Consider the following 18,018-nt stretch of genomic DNA (forward strand, 5'->3'; position numbering starts at 1 on the left):
ATTATTATCTACATATATTATTATTATATNTATATAATATACTCTAATATATATACTATNTAGTATAAANATTAATATATAATAATATATTGATATATATATATATATATATGTGTGTGTGTGTGTGTGTGTGTGTGTGTGTGTGTGTGTGTGTGTGTGTGTGTGTGTGTGTGTATAAATCCAAGAAATTAAAAAATACTGAGGGCGTGCATTAATTACCTTTACATTTGTTTGTATTTTTGTCTAAAATCGCCTTGGTGGAAGTTATAGTTCCGTACCTGCAAAAATATTGAGTTTTGATCTGATGTATTTGCATTAATTTACACTTATAACTATGCAATTTCAAAAAGTATAAATTATTGATACGACCACTATAAACTAATATAATTGTTAATAAGCAATAGTTGTATATACGATTTCTATCTATATTACGATAAATAACATTAATTTACATTTGGGATACTAGATAGCTCCCAGCTGGCAGTTCCAGCACAATCATTTATCAATCAGATCCGAGTTTAATTCCCCAAAATTGCTCTGGCATATAAATTGCTACATGACATTAAGAACTCTGAATAATAAATTTTGACTCGTACAGTACGACATAAATGTCAAAAAAAATTCATAATATTTATGTATTTCATCATGATATACAAATATTTACGATCACGTGTATAACGTTACTTACTGAGAACACATATTAACGAGGTCTTTGTCAGTCGTATTCTGGTTGAGGCCACGGATATATAGATTCGTTTTAGACAGCTGCTCTGCTTGTTGACCCTGCATGGCATTGTTGCTGAGATTCGTGCTCATTGTCCCGCTTTGACTGCCAGTGGCACTACTGGAGCTGCTGTTAGTGTTTGCTGGGGATGAAGCTGTAGGCACCCGCTGTCCACCGTACTGTAAGCACCATCAATACTGTGCGATAACTAAAGATGTTCGAAAAGAGTCAAGAACAATTAATTTTATAGAGCCTATCGTTTTTATCGAATCGATACAACATGTATTATCTTAAACATGTATTATCTTGTGTTACAATAGGCTAAAGGCACATAAAAACTTCAGTAGTAAGACGTAAAGAGAAAGAAAATCAACATTTTGAATTCGCTACTACTTACGTTATTATTACCTTACATTTTCTACTGTATGATTAATCAATTCGCTTATTAAATTATGTTTTTCTAAGGACTATAGTCTTTACACGAATTTAGCATTCTGCTATAAATCATATTATCATAACATAATCAATGACTTGCGTGCAATAAAAATATAAAATTAGTACTCTATAATCTCGAAACTATTATTTTCATATTTAAATAATAGGATTAAATAAAATTCATTTTAAAATGAATTTTGATAAGCAAGAATTCCATGTACTGAAAATAAAAGTGCTATTTGTTTTTTACGTAAAAACGATTCTAAAGGAGTTACATAAATTTATAAATGACATATTTCCTTCCTCAGTCCTCGTTTACAACAATAAATTTGTAAATACGCAGAGCATTAAATGCTTATCAAAGTGACCTACGTCTCGTTCCAGCTTTTGCGACTTTCCACTTGTCGCGCGACGGGGTCTTGGGTTTATTGTCATGGACAAAGTCAACGGAGAGATTAGAAAACACAGTGAATGCGACTTACCGTCGCGTGCTGCGCGTATGTGGCGGTGACGAAGGGATTAACGGATGCCGGTAGCTGCTGGGGACCGCCACCGACCGCGGCGGCCGCCGCAGCCGCTGCTGCCGCACTTGGATAACGCGTGTAAGGTGGGTACGTGACTGCCGCTGCCGCCGCCGCGGCCGCAGCCGCGTGAGACGGCGCCGTACTCCAGGCGGCCGCACCACCTCCGCCGCCACCGCCGCCGCTCGCACGGTACTGCACCGGGTTGCCGCCGCGCGGTCCACCGCCTGTGTTGCCCTTCAATCCGTGGCCACCGCCACCGCCACCGCCGCCACCACCGCCGCCGCCACCCGCGCCGGCTGCCGGTCCCACGCCGACGCCGCCTGCATTAGCGGCGCCGCCGCCGCCGCCGCCGCCGCCGCTACCACCACCGCCACCGCCTCCACCGCCGCCCCCGGTGCCGCCGGCGTTACCGTTGTTGGCGCCCACATACGTCGGCCTCGGTCCATTCGTATTCTGAAAATCAGAAAGATCTCAGTTAAACGGGACTTTGGGAGTTTTTCTCTTTATTTTCATTGTTCCTAAGCAAATAATTATACATATGACCTTTTTGATAACATGATAAAATATGAATTATTACAAGTATGAAGAATTGTATACGATTTAAAAAATTCAATTGAACGGGATTCTTTTCTACTCGTTTCAGATGAAATTGTAAATTTTAGTGATATCGAAAAAAAAAAATAATATATATATATATATATATTTATAGTCATGAATTATGCATAAAAATATACAGCTTTATAAAAAGTTATTTTTAGAGTAGTAACGAAGAAGTTATTTGAACAAAACTTGGCTTTCTAATAACAATTGATGATTGGAAGGGAAAAGGAAATATAAATATAATCTATGGTATCAGTTCTGTTGCAATGCCGTTGTTTGATAAATAACTCATTAAGATCATCAAGTATCAAGTATTATACGTCAATGCTTTTATCAGCAAATTCTCTTGTTTGAGTTTCAACAGTTGGATAATAATGGATTCTTATCATAATAAGTTGATCGATTATCGTTGCTACGTTAATTTATCTCTAGAAATGAAGGAAGATAATCTCAATTTAGCGATCTTAAAATTGTCGCTATTTTTATATGCTCAATTATCAGGAACAATAATTTAATGAGCATAATATTATTTTATGTTGGTAAAATAACGTAAGAAGCAATTGCCAAAAAATAATAGAAACGCTTGATATTCATCTAAAACTGCTGGAAAAATAGTACTTAACATTCAAAATTTCTTTATAATTTTTCCTTCAATTAAAGAACTGAAGCGTTTAGATAAAAATATTCTCTAATGATTTAAGTATAACTTGATTTAAAATGAAAAAAAAAAAAAAAAAAGTAATGTAAAGTTAGAACTTATAAATTCACAATCGTAAATACGATTAATAAAAAAAAGGCAATTCGCTTTTAATTTTTAATTTTTTTCTCTTCTGACATCACAGTTGATCGCGACTGCAGTGACCGGACCTTTAATATCGATGCAACCATTGCATCAGTCGTCTATCGATTTTCTTGAACGAAACGGCATACTATTTTAGAAAGCGATCGCGTTCCGCCAGCTCCATAGTTTCCCGCACACGTCGATAAGAAGAAGAGAGAAAGACTCTATCCGTTATCGTTTATCAGTGACCTCGCGCGGTCACGCCTTTCCGATAACAAGAAAGAACGGCCGTTCTCTATCTCACTTTCAGTCTTTTCGTCTTCGAATGTTTCATTCTCACGAGCATCGGGATGTATCTTTCTAACAGCATTCAAGTGCGCTAGTATCAATCGCGTATCTATCGACTGTTGCCAGTCCATCACTTATCACGCAACTTTTTTTATATTTTCAATGTTACCTATATCTCCTTCAAAAAAAAAAAGTCAAAAATCAAAATGAGATCTTGTGAAATTGAACTAAAAAAAAAAAATAAGTTATTTCATTTATATTCCTCCAAAGTTTGTTCCTTAAACAGATCTGCGTCATTAATTGCTCGAAGAATCACGGTATGGCTCGATATTTTCATGGAAAAAAATATCAATTCACAATGGCTAAAAATCTATGATTCGAACTATACATAGGGTGTCACTTCGAGACACCCTATGTATAGTTAGAATTCGTGACGCATCGGCGGAGCGATATAAAATCAGACAACGGGATGATTCGACTGTGGTCGACCATCGAACAGTCACACGGCATGACGCGGCCCTCAGCAACGACGAAATGCACAATGTCGTATGATCCGGTCAGAGAAAGAGAGAGATAGACCGCCGACCGACCGACTGATCGACCGACCGGATGTCACTTCCTGTTCACTTCGTCTGTCCCGCGCATCGTTCTAACGCAAACTCTACTCGTTCATTCTTTCTTCATCTCGCCCAGTCTTCAGTTCTCCTTTCCGAACATTTTCGTCGCTTAGTGCAACATGTTATATCACCTTCATCAGTGTTTATCAGCTAAAGTTTCCATACAAAAAAATATACATATCGCAAGTAATAATTACGTGTATCAAATATTTCGAAAAAGTTCATGTATCTACAAATCTGTCATAAATTCATCCCAAGCATCAAATTCCTAGTGAATTTAATCTTGAATCAAGATTATTAAATTAAAACAAATTTAATGTGCTTACTATATAAAATATAAATCTTCCTCGATCAATTTTATAATAATACGTTTTCTTCAAAGAAACTTAATTTTTGATTACTCCAAAAAGTAAAAAAACCTATTATTTTTTTGTGTGTGGCATCACAAAATAATATTAATCAGGAAAAATCATGCAAATTTTTTTTCACCTCTATCTCGAGATAAATCAGTTTTTTCTTTGATGATATAACGTTTCTTAATGACTGTACATGTATTGTAATAAAATTCGGGTCGCCTGCTGACCTTGCTTCTCGTTATCGCACTTGTAAGCAACCAGATCCGAGGTATGTCTTGGATAAGAGGGCGGGGGGATTCTAACGACATACCGCTGCTCTATATCGTTTCCATTTTATAATACATCAGTTATACCGTGAGATGCGAGAATGCGAGCGAGCGTTTTTATCAAATCGGCATACATTATCGTAGCGTAGTCGTTAATTGGATGCGCTCCGCCAGCGTGTATCTCGCGCGCTTTCTTCTAAGGACGACGAGAGGGATAGATCCAGGATATGCGCCACATACCGGAGAAATATACCTACCGGACGCCTCTCGCTTACTCTTGGACGCGTCACGCTCTATTAGCGGGCGGACACGCGCCCGTGATAACTCGGAATGTACGTTTTCGGTTTTTCTTTATTGTTACTTTAGAGAAATTCCCATCACGCATCTCGTGTCGCCTGATTGTACCGGATGGTGATTGCAGCCGATTTGGATTTTTCGTCAATTCAAGATATAATATACCGTATACACTATAAATTTGCATATAAAATCCAAATTATGTATACCTCTAATTAAAAGACGGGAGATGTATATTCATAAGTAATAAATAACTTTTAGTAATTTCTAAAAGTATGTTAATTTTTCATAAAAAATTTTTCATTTTGCCATTGAATATCACGCGTATAATTTCAACAATATTTTAATTATAAATAATAGAGAGCATACAGCCACAACACTAGACGTTTTAAACGGAAGTCATATATTTAAAATTATCATGTAATAACGTAGTAAAAAATTTTATAGAATCTGAAAATTCCGTATTTTTCACACGAAGTCACACTTTGCTTCTTGTAATAAGAAATCTTAACGTAATAGAAAATACTTCATAAACGATTGAATATTGTTCAACTTCAATTTCTGGACTTCAACTTAACGAGTTAACTTCTGTTAACTCGTACCATAGCGATTGTAAAATTGTTTTATCATCTTTTTTGACTAGCTTTCATCATTTAATTTTTATGTATTTCTTTATTTAACATCTTGATATTGTTATGTACAGATGATGGTCTCAAATCTTGATCGAAACATCTACGTTATTTTATTAGATGATAATTTTAAATATATGACTTCCCTTTAAAAAACATCTAGTGCTGTATGCTCCATATTATTTATATTTTATATTTTTGAGCCACCTTCAAACAATTCACAAATATTTTATAATAACGACTCGTAGTTTTCATCATTAAAGTATCACTTACGATTGTAATTTATAATTACTAAAAAAATATCGTTCCGATAATATCGTTCCCAGTGCAAAGATTAATCTTATCGTAAATATCGCGTAAGGGTATCGCGGACACCCGGTGTGTCGTCGCGTATTCCATCAAGGTGAAGAAACGGTATGCGCGGTATGCGCGCACTCGCGCGTACGAGAAGGAACTCTTTCGCGCGCAGGCAACAAGCAGATGTACGAGTGGTGCAGTCGCATCAATTGCATTTTTCCGCAACTTAAGCTAACAACGCCGTACGCACGTTAAAATGTACGTCTAAACGATTGAACGTTTAAAAGAATTCAATTCAATTCGCGGTATCAGAGCGTACCGATTTTCTTCCTTAATTGAATTCGAGAAAGCCGAAAGGTATCGGAATGCATGCAAAAAACAAAATCAAATTATGGAAATAAAATCGTGTCAAATTATAAAGTCAATGATGAATTTATTGTAATTTATCTTCCGATTTTAATTAACATATAGACTTGACATTCGCGCTCGAATCGTCAAAATTAATTCTTCGTCGGTTGAGGAGGCAAAAGTGGGCTGCATCTCGCGCGTCAGGCTGCATCAGGCACTCTCGCAAATGGCTATAATTCACTGCCGTTTACATACGCACGGACACGTACGGACGCGTATGAACATCCGTCCTCGAAGGCGCAATCGCTCGAGGCGTAATCGAATCGAGCGAGTGTCGCGTCGCGGCGCCGCGTCGGTGCATCCGTCGCGTCATCGAGGAGCGGCGTGCATCGTCGCCACGGGAAGGAAAGCTATGCACGTTGCCCGCGTTTCTCGAACGACACGTACTATCTACGTGAGCGGTGGCATGAATGCGCGCGCGGCTGCTGCATTGGCCGCATATACGCAACTCGCAGAACGAGGCAAGAACGAGGAGGAACAACGCAACGCGTAACACGAACGCAAGCGGATGCGACATTGACTAAGTAACGATCGATCGATCGACAGAATTGGGCGGAATTGGGGACAACAATTACTCCTTCGAATGATTCTTAGGAAAATTTTTCTCTTAAAAATAGTTCACGATGATAATGTCGATAAAAAGCTTTCAATAAAAATATCATTTGCAATGAACCAATAAACAAATAACAAGTTACTACTACTATCTACAATATTTCAATTTCTTCTATTTTCTAAATCTATTTTTTAGAATGAACCTTATTCTAAAGAATCAAGTCTCACTCTTAAAGAATGAAAATTGAACTCTTTTTCACTCCTTTTCAAGACTGGATCAATTTTCATTTTTCTAGATCTAAGAATTAGAAAAAGATTAAGAGTTGAACCGAGATTAAGCGCATTGTTTTTTTCAATATAAAATGTCCTATGTAACGATAGAAAAGTGGAAACCTATAGCCTATTAATAATTAACTTGTACAATAAAAATGCGTTTACACTTATAAATTACTTAGATCCGCTTAGAGTTCCGTCAATTTGTCATTATTCGAAAGTAACTGTTCGAAAAAAACGAAAAAAAAAATCATATGTATATCGGTAATTTGTACAAAATTTCGATTGAAACTTCAATAATAAATTATGAATTTTACGAAATTAATACGTACACTGCTTTAGTGCAGCGACACACCTTCTCTAATAAGTTCAAAAAAGCTCGTCTAATGCCCATTTCTACAATGTAGTTTAATTTTAATCTCGGTTCAATAAACTCTTCATCTTTTTCTAATTCTAAGAATGAGTCGAAACCAAATCGAAACCAAGATTAAAGTTAATTTACATTGATAGAAAGGAGCATAAGAAAGGAAAGAAAAAAGGAAACAAACAGGGACATGACCGGCTGACTGCCTGGGCGTCTCGGATTTGACACCCTTTATCCGAGTTTAGGCTGGTGACGGATATTATTAGCCGGCGGTCGCATGCTTCCGTCTTCTTATAGCGCACAGGGGACAATGCTGGCGAGAAGAGATATGGGTAATGCGACTGAGTACGCGCTTTCGTCGATTTTGCACGGTAGCTGAAACCGAGACGATTACAAGTTCGGATTTCAGTGAGTACATCGAGGATCAAGGTTGCTATAAATTTAACATTTAGATTTTTCAAGATTCTCATACTGCACGCGATCGCGTAAATTTGTGATTTTAATTTTAACAATTTGACAAGCCTTTTTCTTATAAAAAAATATCGAAACATAAACGAATTTGCAAATTGATGATAAATAACAGCTTTCCATGAAGTTTACTTTAGAATTAGGTAATATATCTCTCAAGATTTTAATCAATTTTAATAGATATTTTAACTTTCTAACCTATAATATCGACAATTTCATCGAGTCAACATCACTCTAAATGCATTAATTTATAATAATTGACTTAATTTTATTGATTATTACCGTGATACTAGTGTAATATAGATGTAATATATTTATAACTTGATATTAACATATTAATATAATTATAAATTTTTAAATTTATTAATATATATAAACTGATAAATTTGATAAATGTATCTTTATCATAATAAATGCGCTTTATAACACTTTACATGCTTGAAGATCTTTTAGTTTTTGTTAGAGAAAATATTTACGAAAATAGCATTGGGAACAATTCCAGAAAGATCAGGTAGGCTAAAAGGACCACTATTTTTGTGTGAGTATGCAAACGACGTTACAGTTGTATGAATTGAACCCTACAATCCCCATGGTGCGAATTTGTAAGTATAACCAATCAGCCTGTCACATTAGTTAAGTAATACGTTACTTCCGTCATATTGTTGATCAATCTATTTTTTCCTCATTGCTTGAGAACTGTAAATCCGAAACTTGCAAACATAGAATATGAAAACAACAAGTCCGGCATATTTAGATAAAAAATTATTTCATTTTTATAATTAAAATCACATTATTATTAATTATAAATACCGATTATCTACATTGCTATTATAATTTTCGCCATTTTATCATTTAAATTAGATTATTTAATTATCTGTTTTGTCTTGTTTTTTATCCAATTCTAATTTGCTATTCTAATTTAACTTTTTCCAAGTTTTAAATCTTTTCTTCTATAATTTTTCTTCTATAAAAATATTAATGATGTTATAAAAATACATTCATTGTCAAAAAATAAAATATTTTGTCAATTAAAAAATGTTTCTCTTGTATAAAATATTACTTTTTGTTTAACAATCATAAATTAATGAGCGATATAGTAAATAAAATTTCTGCATCAGGAATGCAGACAATAAAATTCGAGCTCGTATTGCATATCAATGGCCAATTATAGCATTCCGATGTGCATACAGGGCAGTATACCTACATAAATACATATGAAATCAACTTCGATAGAAAGTCTGAAAGACAAAAAATAAATTTTTCTTGCATTACTATAATTTACATGAATTAGCATGTAGCGACTATGCGAATTTATTAGCTCATACGATCTAATGTTATTAGTACAATGCGGCAAACATGATAACTCAATTGATATGCCGTGAATATTTTTTTAGATTTTGAATGTACATTTTATCTATATCTATACAAGACCGTAACAAATTTATTTTATAAAAAATTTATTTTATTTTACAATTACAATATTTATTTAAATTACTCATTTTATTACTTACATATGCTATCGAAATACGCACAATGATGAATAACTTCAATTTATATGCTTATAATCTTGCATCTTGCATAAACAATTATTCTGATAATTATGGTTATGTGTATTTTATGAGTAATGTATAATTATCTTTATATAATATATTTATTTGCACAATTCTGTTACTATAAATAAATATAGAATTGAAGAGAGATCTATCTATTTCTAAACTTTTTAGTCCATTACATATTTTTCAGTATTTAAAAAAAAATTTATTTTCTTTCAATGTCAAATTAGATTGATACTTAATAATCTATACAGCCAAACTTGGAAAATCAACTTTCTGTCGAATGAATCATGCAGCTACAGCGTCATGAATCATCATATGATTATATTGTGAGTGAAATTCTCAATGTAAATATGTGTATATTTTTATATAATATTTAACAAAATTTTCAAAAAATATCTCTAGATGTACGAAAGAATACATTACTTAGTATATATTTTGAAATAATTCTCTTAATAACTCCTTGACAATATCAGAGTAATAATATCAATTGAAAGTAGCAAAGAGCACAAAATATTTCTACATGATTGGATACAGAATTGTTCTACAGAATTGTTCTTTTTACAATAGACAAGTTTCATCTCATGCAGTGAGATAAAAAGTGCTGTTTTTCGTATTAGATGATGTAACGAAGGTGCACGCCATGCAGACAAACAGACGATGGACCTTGACTGCGTGTATCTAGGCCGGAGGCCCCCCCCGCCCCCTCCTCTCTCTCTCTCCCCTCCCCCTCTCTCTAATTTCAGATCTAGAGCGTCTCAATCGCAACAATACCGAAGAGAGGATCCTTATCCAACTGAGACGCAACGCGAAATTTTCCTCAATTTTCACAAAAAAGAAACTCTATAGCGCAAATATTGTAGTTCTCATTATCGAAAACACTTTCAGTTATTCCACAAAATACAACATTAACATCATCCATTAAAAAAATTTTTTTTAAATCGACAAAACTGATAATAAAATTACGATAACACTTTCTTCAAACAATTCTTTCTCACAATATTTTCTCATGTTTTTTTGTATTATTGACGTAAATATTTCGGACAGCCTGTCTGAATAAATAAAAAGGTCTTACGAAAATTTTGAAATACATATCTTATCAGTTTTGCAAATACATTCTGCATAGCTTCTTCAAAATATCTCAAGTAATATAAATAACATAATCTCCTGAATAGTTAATAAACTATAGTTAATAATATCGAATAAACGAAATATCCTGCTTGTTTGAAATCGGGCGAATGTCACAGCGTCGTATTGTGTGGTCAGATAGCTTCGATTTTCTTCACGAGTGTTTTAGCAACGACACGGCATGTTAGAAAGGCCACGGCGCATCGGACAGACGAGCAGACGGACGGACGGACGACCTTGACACCGGCAACGGCGGCAACCGGCGTCGTCATCGGGTACCGTTGTGCACCGTGTGCTGCCGGCCGGTAAACTTCGTGAATGGCGAGGAGGTGAAAACGAGGCGCTGAGGCCGCCAATGCAGGTGGAAACAATAAAGGTGCTCACACATTTGCGCAGATCTCAAGATTCAGTTGCGAGATTGCACGGCAATTTGTATTTCATACTCATGTAGAAAACGGTAGAAAAATTCACTCGCTATTAAGATTACAAAAATGATCTTAAAACACTGAAAAAAAATCTTTATAGAAAATTAGCATTTTTTTCCAGCGTTTTTCCTTTTGTATTATAACAATTTAATCAATACTTTCCTCAAGGAAAAAATATTTTATAAATGACTAAGGCATGCTTGGCGACATTCAACATCTTTAAAATAATTTTTCTCTAAAAGCAGACTTAAAAAAAAATGTATTATCTTGTTTTTATGCAAAGGATCTTTCTTTGTTCACCGTAACATTGACCGGCACTAATTGCACAATTATGCATAAGCACGTATTTTTCAAGGATTTACTTTCTTTCTTCCTAAGTTTTATAAATCGACGGATCGCAGCATGACATTCTACCGGAAAGAGTTTGCCAAAAATTGAAAAAACGGTATTGAGAGAGGCACTGTCGACTAGTATAAGATATTGTTCACGATGTAGAAAAGGCGGACAGTGAAGGGGTTGCGTCAGAAGAGTGTGCGGTAGGGTGCAGAATAGGCGTAGAAAGGATGATATCGATTAACCACGGCGGTCGGCGCGATGCCGAAAGGACGAGTTCTCCTTCTCTTTTCACCGGAAATCCCTCTTCGATCTTGTTAATCTCGTTTTCGCGCACCTTCCGGTCTCGAAATAATCCCCGGTCGAGCGCGATAGGGTGTGGAATGGCAGCAAGAGGGTGAGATGATAATGACACTAATGCGATCCGTGATTGTCCCGCAGCGACAACAGGACTTTCCTGGGAACCATGGTTCCTTCAAAAATGTCATGCTGAAAAGCTATTCCAATCTTTTGCTCATTTATTATTACTCTCATGTTAACGCTTATTAAATATTATGTACTTATTGATGAATATCGATTAATTTTTTTCTTATTAATCTCATTCACTTGTTACTCATTAATTAAGTTTATTATTTATAATCAAATAATTAATGTCAATGTACTGTAAGAGCGATTAAAGTATAAGGAAATTATTGCATTTGTTTCTCTATATATAAAAGAGATTAGAACTGATGTGAATTAGTTTAACGATCGCCTTCAATCATGATGGTGTTAAATTCTAATAAGAAATAGATAGGCGTAGGTATAAGTCACGATACTCGATAACCGAGGTACGGCTTCGGTTTTGTTTTCGCTCCAGTGCCCACGGCAAAAACTTCGGTTCGCCACAAAAACAAAGTGAAAAAGAGAAGTTTTGCGGTGCGCGCCGTGTCATTCACTCGATGCAATAGTTAGAATGCGTCGTAACTGTCAACAACATATGCATTTGAGAGGTCTCAAGTCTGTATTACTCGTTTATTATCTTATAAACGTTACGAAAATACTTATTTGATACTAATTATTAGAAGAAATGCAAAAAAGATAAAAACAAAATAAGAAATATCAAAGGAATATTAAATATTTGAATATTTCATAATGTTTAAATATGGAGCAATACATTTCGCGATGAAGAGAAAACCCGTATATTCGCACTTCACCTTTATCGATGTATATGCATTTAATGATAAAAGGTATAATTACGGACCAATATAAACAGCCCAGATTTTTTTTTTTAATGAAAATTTACTAAAATTCAATGAATTCTTTAAAATGAATTTCTTATATAAAAATATCTTACATTGTGAAATATTATCAGGAAAAAAAACGAGGAAATATCGGAGTCCGTTTTTTTATGTTAGAACAGACTTCTATAGTCAAGAAATAATAATTCATCAATCATTATTAACAGTCCAACAAAAGATTCTAAGATATAGTTGCAAGAAATGCTTTTCCGAGAATCTCTTGTAATCTAAGAAAACTACATCGAAAAATAATGATATCTCTACATGAATTATTTTCACACTTTATGTGCGATACGAGATATTACGGATATATTTCATATTCATAAATTAAGAATAAATATAAATTCAATTCTTTTTCGCATCTACGTGTGATTTTTCAATTCACGCGTCACGTGTAACGAAAATATAGTCGATATCATATGTGTTCTATCTTTGTCATATTACTTCAGATTACAAAGTGCAATCGAATTGTGACACGCGATGAATAGAGATTAAACGGCGCATCGACCTGCTTGAAGAAGCGTTTCTTGAAAATCTTGATTAAATATTTGATGAGCAGAGTTTAAAGTACAAAAAGATGGCTACCATCTTTGATTATCTCCGACAGTTTCATCGCTCGTCACGCCATGATTGTGCAGTTCGACAAAAAAATTCACAGTAAAACAAAGTGTGAATCAATCACGCTGAACGCATTTGTATGCGTACGCTTAAACAACGACAATAACGAACGATTCTCCACGTTCGATGTTTGCAGTCCGACTAGGAAATCTCGCGGAATATCGAACTTGATGAAATGAAAAAAAAAAGCACTTTTCAAATTTCACGCAACAGGAAAGATGTAAAAATATGTATATAATTATAGCGGAAAAATGTAGATAATTTAATAAAAACATCTCATTAAAAAAATTTCAATTAAAAAATTGTATTATAAGATAAATACTTTTGAAAATTATCTAGAAATCGAGAGAAGTTAACTTTTATAAAAATGTTCTCGCGGTAAACAAACTTCCAATCATTAAATGCAACTGTACGATTATTACTTATCATCACTGTGTATTAGAACACGATAAAAAAATATCGCATAGCGACAGTGACGCGCGACAGGCTGTGAGAAGATTGGAAAATTGAGGAGATAACGGTCCCGTTGTGTCGACGAGTAACTTGGAAAGACATTAGCTCGTCGTTAAGCGACTTTCAAACCCGAAGGAAATCCGCGCGCGTTTGCTTTCTCTTTATCTCACGAGTTTATTTAGTCAAAGTGCGATTGTATTATCTGCACTTTCGATAAGGACACAAACAAAATAGGTACACGGTTATCTGTCTTTAGAAAAAAAAAGCGATAAAAAGACAGGTTTTTTTTTGTACCGGTATGCGATCGATCTTATCAGGCGGTTCTTCGAACCTCAACATGATTCCGATGACAATTGATTATCGTGAATTCGAAGAAGCAAAGTGCACTCACAATGATAACGTTTCTTCTTTTCTTCGTATACGATGTATAGTCCACTGATCAAATGATCTTATGGACAGGAATTTTAAATTCTGATATTGCTTTGTCTTACTAATGTTATCTGTTTAAAATGTTTTAAAGCAGAACCTATTCTCCTTTATAAAATACAGGATCCAATACTCCTGTACGCCAACAATATTGTTACACAATTGATTCTCGGAATTGTTGAATTAAAAAGATACAATAAGATCTTGTATCACGGAGCCCTTAACATTCGCACGTTTACACATGCATGTATGCGTACGCGTTACAAAGTGTAAGGTGCATGTCTGATATCGTGATGCGATGCTCATTAATTGCATATTATCTCGCGGCAATTAATGCGTGATCTAGCCAATTACGAGCGAACGAGGTGCGAAAAGATTTAATTACTCAACGCGTTTTTTTCGCATTTCTCACGGAAAATTATTTCGTCATCATTACAATTTCACGATTAACTTCTAAATGCATATATTACTTGATTATAGATTATTTTTTAAATGTTAAATTATTATTAAAATCTCTCGATTGCATCATAAATAATGATCCTCTTTGCGTCAAATTTAATTACGACTTTTTTTTATTACATATGCTATGAATTTACTTATTTACATACATGGACTGGCTTTAATTAATATGCAAAACTCATCTACACTCAGAAAAAAATGAGTGATATGATACTATGAAGGTAACAACTATGCAAGTTTTATATCTAGAATTAATACACATAGTTGAGTAAATTATTATATGTCTGCAATAATTAGAAAATAATTCATTAAATTATTTACGTTAATTCTATATATAAAACTTACCTAATTGTCACCTTTAGTTGCTACTACTGTTTTCTGAGTTTACGTATGTATTTAAAAACTAAATCTCGCAAGCACCTCCATTAAGCAGAATCAAATTAGCAAAATTAAATCAGGTCTGTTGAAATATTTAGTACGCAAAGTGCTTCAAAAGTAACGTCAAGTCACCCAGTATAAGAATCGCCCAATTATCGCACCGCGGTGAAAACGCGCATAAAAGAAATCTCAATCGAGACAGTGCTCGTCGAGAAATGAACAGCTGTTTTGTACAATGACTCCTCTCGATGACAACGATCACGGCAAAGTAACTTGAACCCGTTCATCGTGCTCGATAACCTCTTCTCTCCTCGACGACGATGACGACAGTTGCGTTAAACAAGGATAAATCTTGCGTACCATTTCCACGATACTCTATTATTAAAAACGCATAATAATGCACTTTAAAATATCATCAATACGTCTTTGCAAAAATTAAAATAGATTACTAATAAATTAACGATAAGGTTGTATATTTTTCTCTTCGGTCAGATTTGATCGATAATAAGAATAAAAGAATTTTTTTTTTCAGACTAAGACGATAAAGTCTTTTGACTTTCCTCCAATTTTTGAGATCGACTTCTGAGTTTTTAAAGGATTAATTACTGACCCCGCAAGGGACAGTGGGATGCCCATTGAATTTCTAGCATTTGGCGTCTCAGGTTCCAAACTAAAATTAGCAACTTGTACAACCGAGAGAACGCCGTTGCAACTTGCAACACCGTACTATTCGTCGCCGAATTCCTACTCTCGTCTAGTGAGACACATGCCTTTCTAGACATCTTTTTCGACCCCGACTGTCCCCTCTCCCCTTGCTCTGTTCTCAACGAGTTCGTTCTAACGCTCACTTCGCGAAATTACCTTGCCATGAATGTTACAGGCCGCATTTTTTTAAATACCATAACGCTTATACTTCACATTGCTAATTCCATTTTGTCGATCTCTCACTTTTATTCATAAAATGTGAGAAACAAAAAAATATATTTAGCTAAACTTATACTAGTCCTTGAATCGTCGCAAAAATGAATAGTTTAATAATGAGATTATATTTGTTTCTCCGAGAGAAAAAAATTCAAAGCTTTAGCCATTACAAATTAAAAGTCTTGAAATATTTGGAGCCCTATTAAAATAAATGTAAAAAAAATGTTTTTAAGAAAAACTGTGAAAAACTGTTTTTCGACGACTTTCCCAGCTAGAAACATCTTTAATTTTCTTAAAACCCCTTCAAAATGTTTAACACATTTTTCCTGAAGTGTATAATATAAAAATAGTTTTAATTAATGTACAGCTTATAAAGTTAGACATTTATTTATATCCTGTGTTATTTTATAACACTAATTATTCTCAAAAATATATACTATAAAAATATACTATAAAAATATGCCAACATATATTTTATTATATCCATTGCTTCATAAGAAACATTTCGATTTAAAGGTCAATGTTTTTGCTTATATAGTACATTTAACATTTCACAATTTATATCAGTAACATATTTTCAATAATAACAACGTGCTTGCTAATTGTAGAATTTAAAAGTTTTTATCATTCTACTTAGAAAATGGAATAAAAATAGAATGCTTTTTGTCGAAGAGAAAAATGTTCCCATTTCTGGTCACTTTTAGAAAAGATAAAGACTGGAAAACTTTGATTTAGTGGGGCTTAATGAACTCGTGTGCAATCTTAGCCAATATAATACGATACAAACAAATACTAGACTCGTTTATCTTGAAACAGATTTATCGTAAATTCTAAATAATGTATTAAGCTGAGACACAAATAAAATACTCCAAATGAAATATCTGAACGAATAATATATCAGCCGTCTGTCGAGTGTGTAGAACCGCGCTAACTCGCAGGATTACGAGAAAAAGGGAAAATATGTGGCCGAAAGGAACTCGGGACGGATCGAGTATTCGCGAGAGCGAAAGAGGAGCGCGGCGGAGAGAAAAAGAGAAAACGCAAAGCGGATAGTATGGAGCAACGGGGGGAGGGTTACGGCAGACATAGTGAGACGGTCGAAAGAGGCATGGATGGACGGACAGACGGACGGACGTTCTGGCGGGGGAGAAAGAGAGAGAGGGAAGGAGAGAGAGAGAGAGAGAGAGAGAGAGAGAGAAAGAGACGACTGGGTGGGGCAGCAGCTAGACGCCCCGCGGCAAACTGTCAAACTACAGCGGCGGTTCCGCAAGCCGTCCCTCTGTCCTCTCGTCGCCCGTTGACCGCCCCCATGATTAAAACTCACCATGGCTTTTCCGCGACTACGCGTGTGCGCGCGCGCGCACGCGCGAATGTTTCCCGATATTCTCTGGTAGACACGAGCAAGCGCCCGCGTGCGGAAACGCGACTTTGAGAAAGCATATCATCGGAGAAGGAAGAGATAAGAGGAGGGAGAACGAGAGAATAGAAGATAAGTTAGGTTAGGTTAGGCACTCCTTTGCCTACAATATACCATGCTTCTGCATTCCGAATTTATTTGGAAGTCGTTTGTCAAGTTCCCGGATTCCATCCTGCCACGCTTCGCGTATAAGAAACCTTCAATGGAAAAAATATATATATATTCTTATACTTTTCATAGAAACGAGAAGCAGAAATGAAAACAAATGCCAAGGTAACTGGACAATAAGTCGCGATATCGCGTTTCTTGGAGGTCAGAAGTCCATTAGGTAAACGTATAAAGCAAGTATCATTTTCCCAGAATTGTGACGATACATTCTACAAAGAAACATAGTCCTTTTGGGTATGGAAAGGTCTTTCGGGAACAGATCCAAATAAATGTGCAGAAAGATATCGGGCCATTGCACAAACTGTGGAATACGAGGCGGATAACGGCGAGAAACAGGAGAGAAGGATGATGAGGGATACAAAGCGCGAATACACAGGGCATCGTGAGTTCGTCGTCGCACGCCACGTTAGCACGCGCTCGCGCGCACGACAGAGCTGCGCGAAGTAAGCGGCGAGTTGCACGCGCACTGCGCACCCGTCGTCGCCGTCGATCGGCTGAGAGGGTTCAAGGAAGAGAGAGATAAAGAGAACGAGCGTATGCGCATTTGTGTGTGTGTTATACTATATACGTATGTATGTATGTA

The 18,018-nt window shown here is 35.4% G+C and overlaps 1 protein-coding gene across 1 annotated transcript in view; it reads right to left on the reverse strand.

The window, feature by feature from the left end:
• The window catches only part of LOC105624639 (protein alan shepard), a 26,451-nt gene that overhangs the window by 8,258 nt on the left and 175 nt on the right, over nucleotides 1-18,018 (reverse strand). Inside the window, exons 2-4 of the mRNA XM_012205996.1 lie at nucleotides 1,642-2,136; nucleotides 689-903; nucleotides 220-278 (exon numbers count right to left, since the gene is read on the reverse strand). Coding sequence (XP_012061386.1) covers nucleotides 220-278; nucleotides 689-903; nucleotides 1,642-2,136 — 769 coding nt within the window. The remainder of the gene's footprint in view (nucleotides 1-219; nucleotides 279-688; nucleotides 904-1,641; nucleotides 2,137-18,018) is intronic.

This window comes from Atta cephalotes, assembly GCF_000143395.1.
Source record: "Atta cephalotes unplaced genomic scaffold scaffold00083, whole genome shotgun sequence".
NCBI lineage: Eukaryota > Metazoa > Arthropoda > Insecta > Hymenoptera > Formicidae > Atta > Atta cephalotes.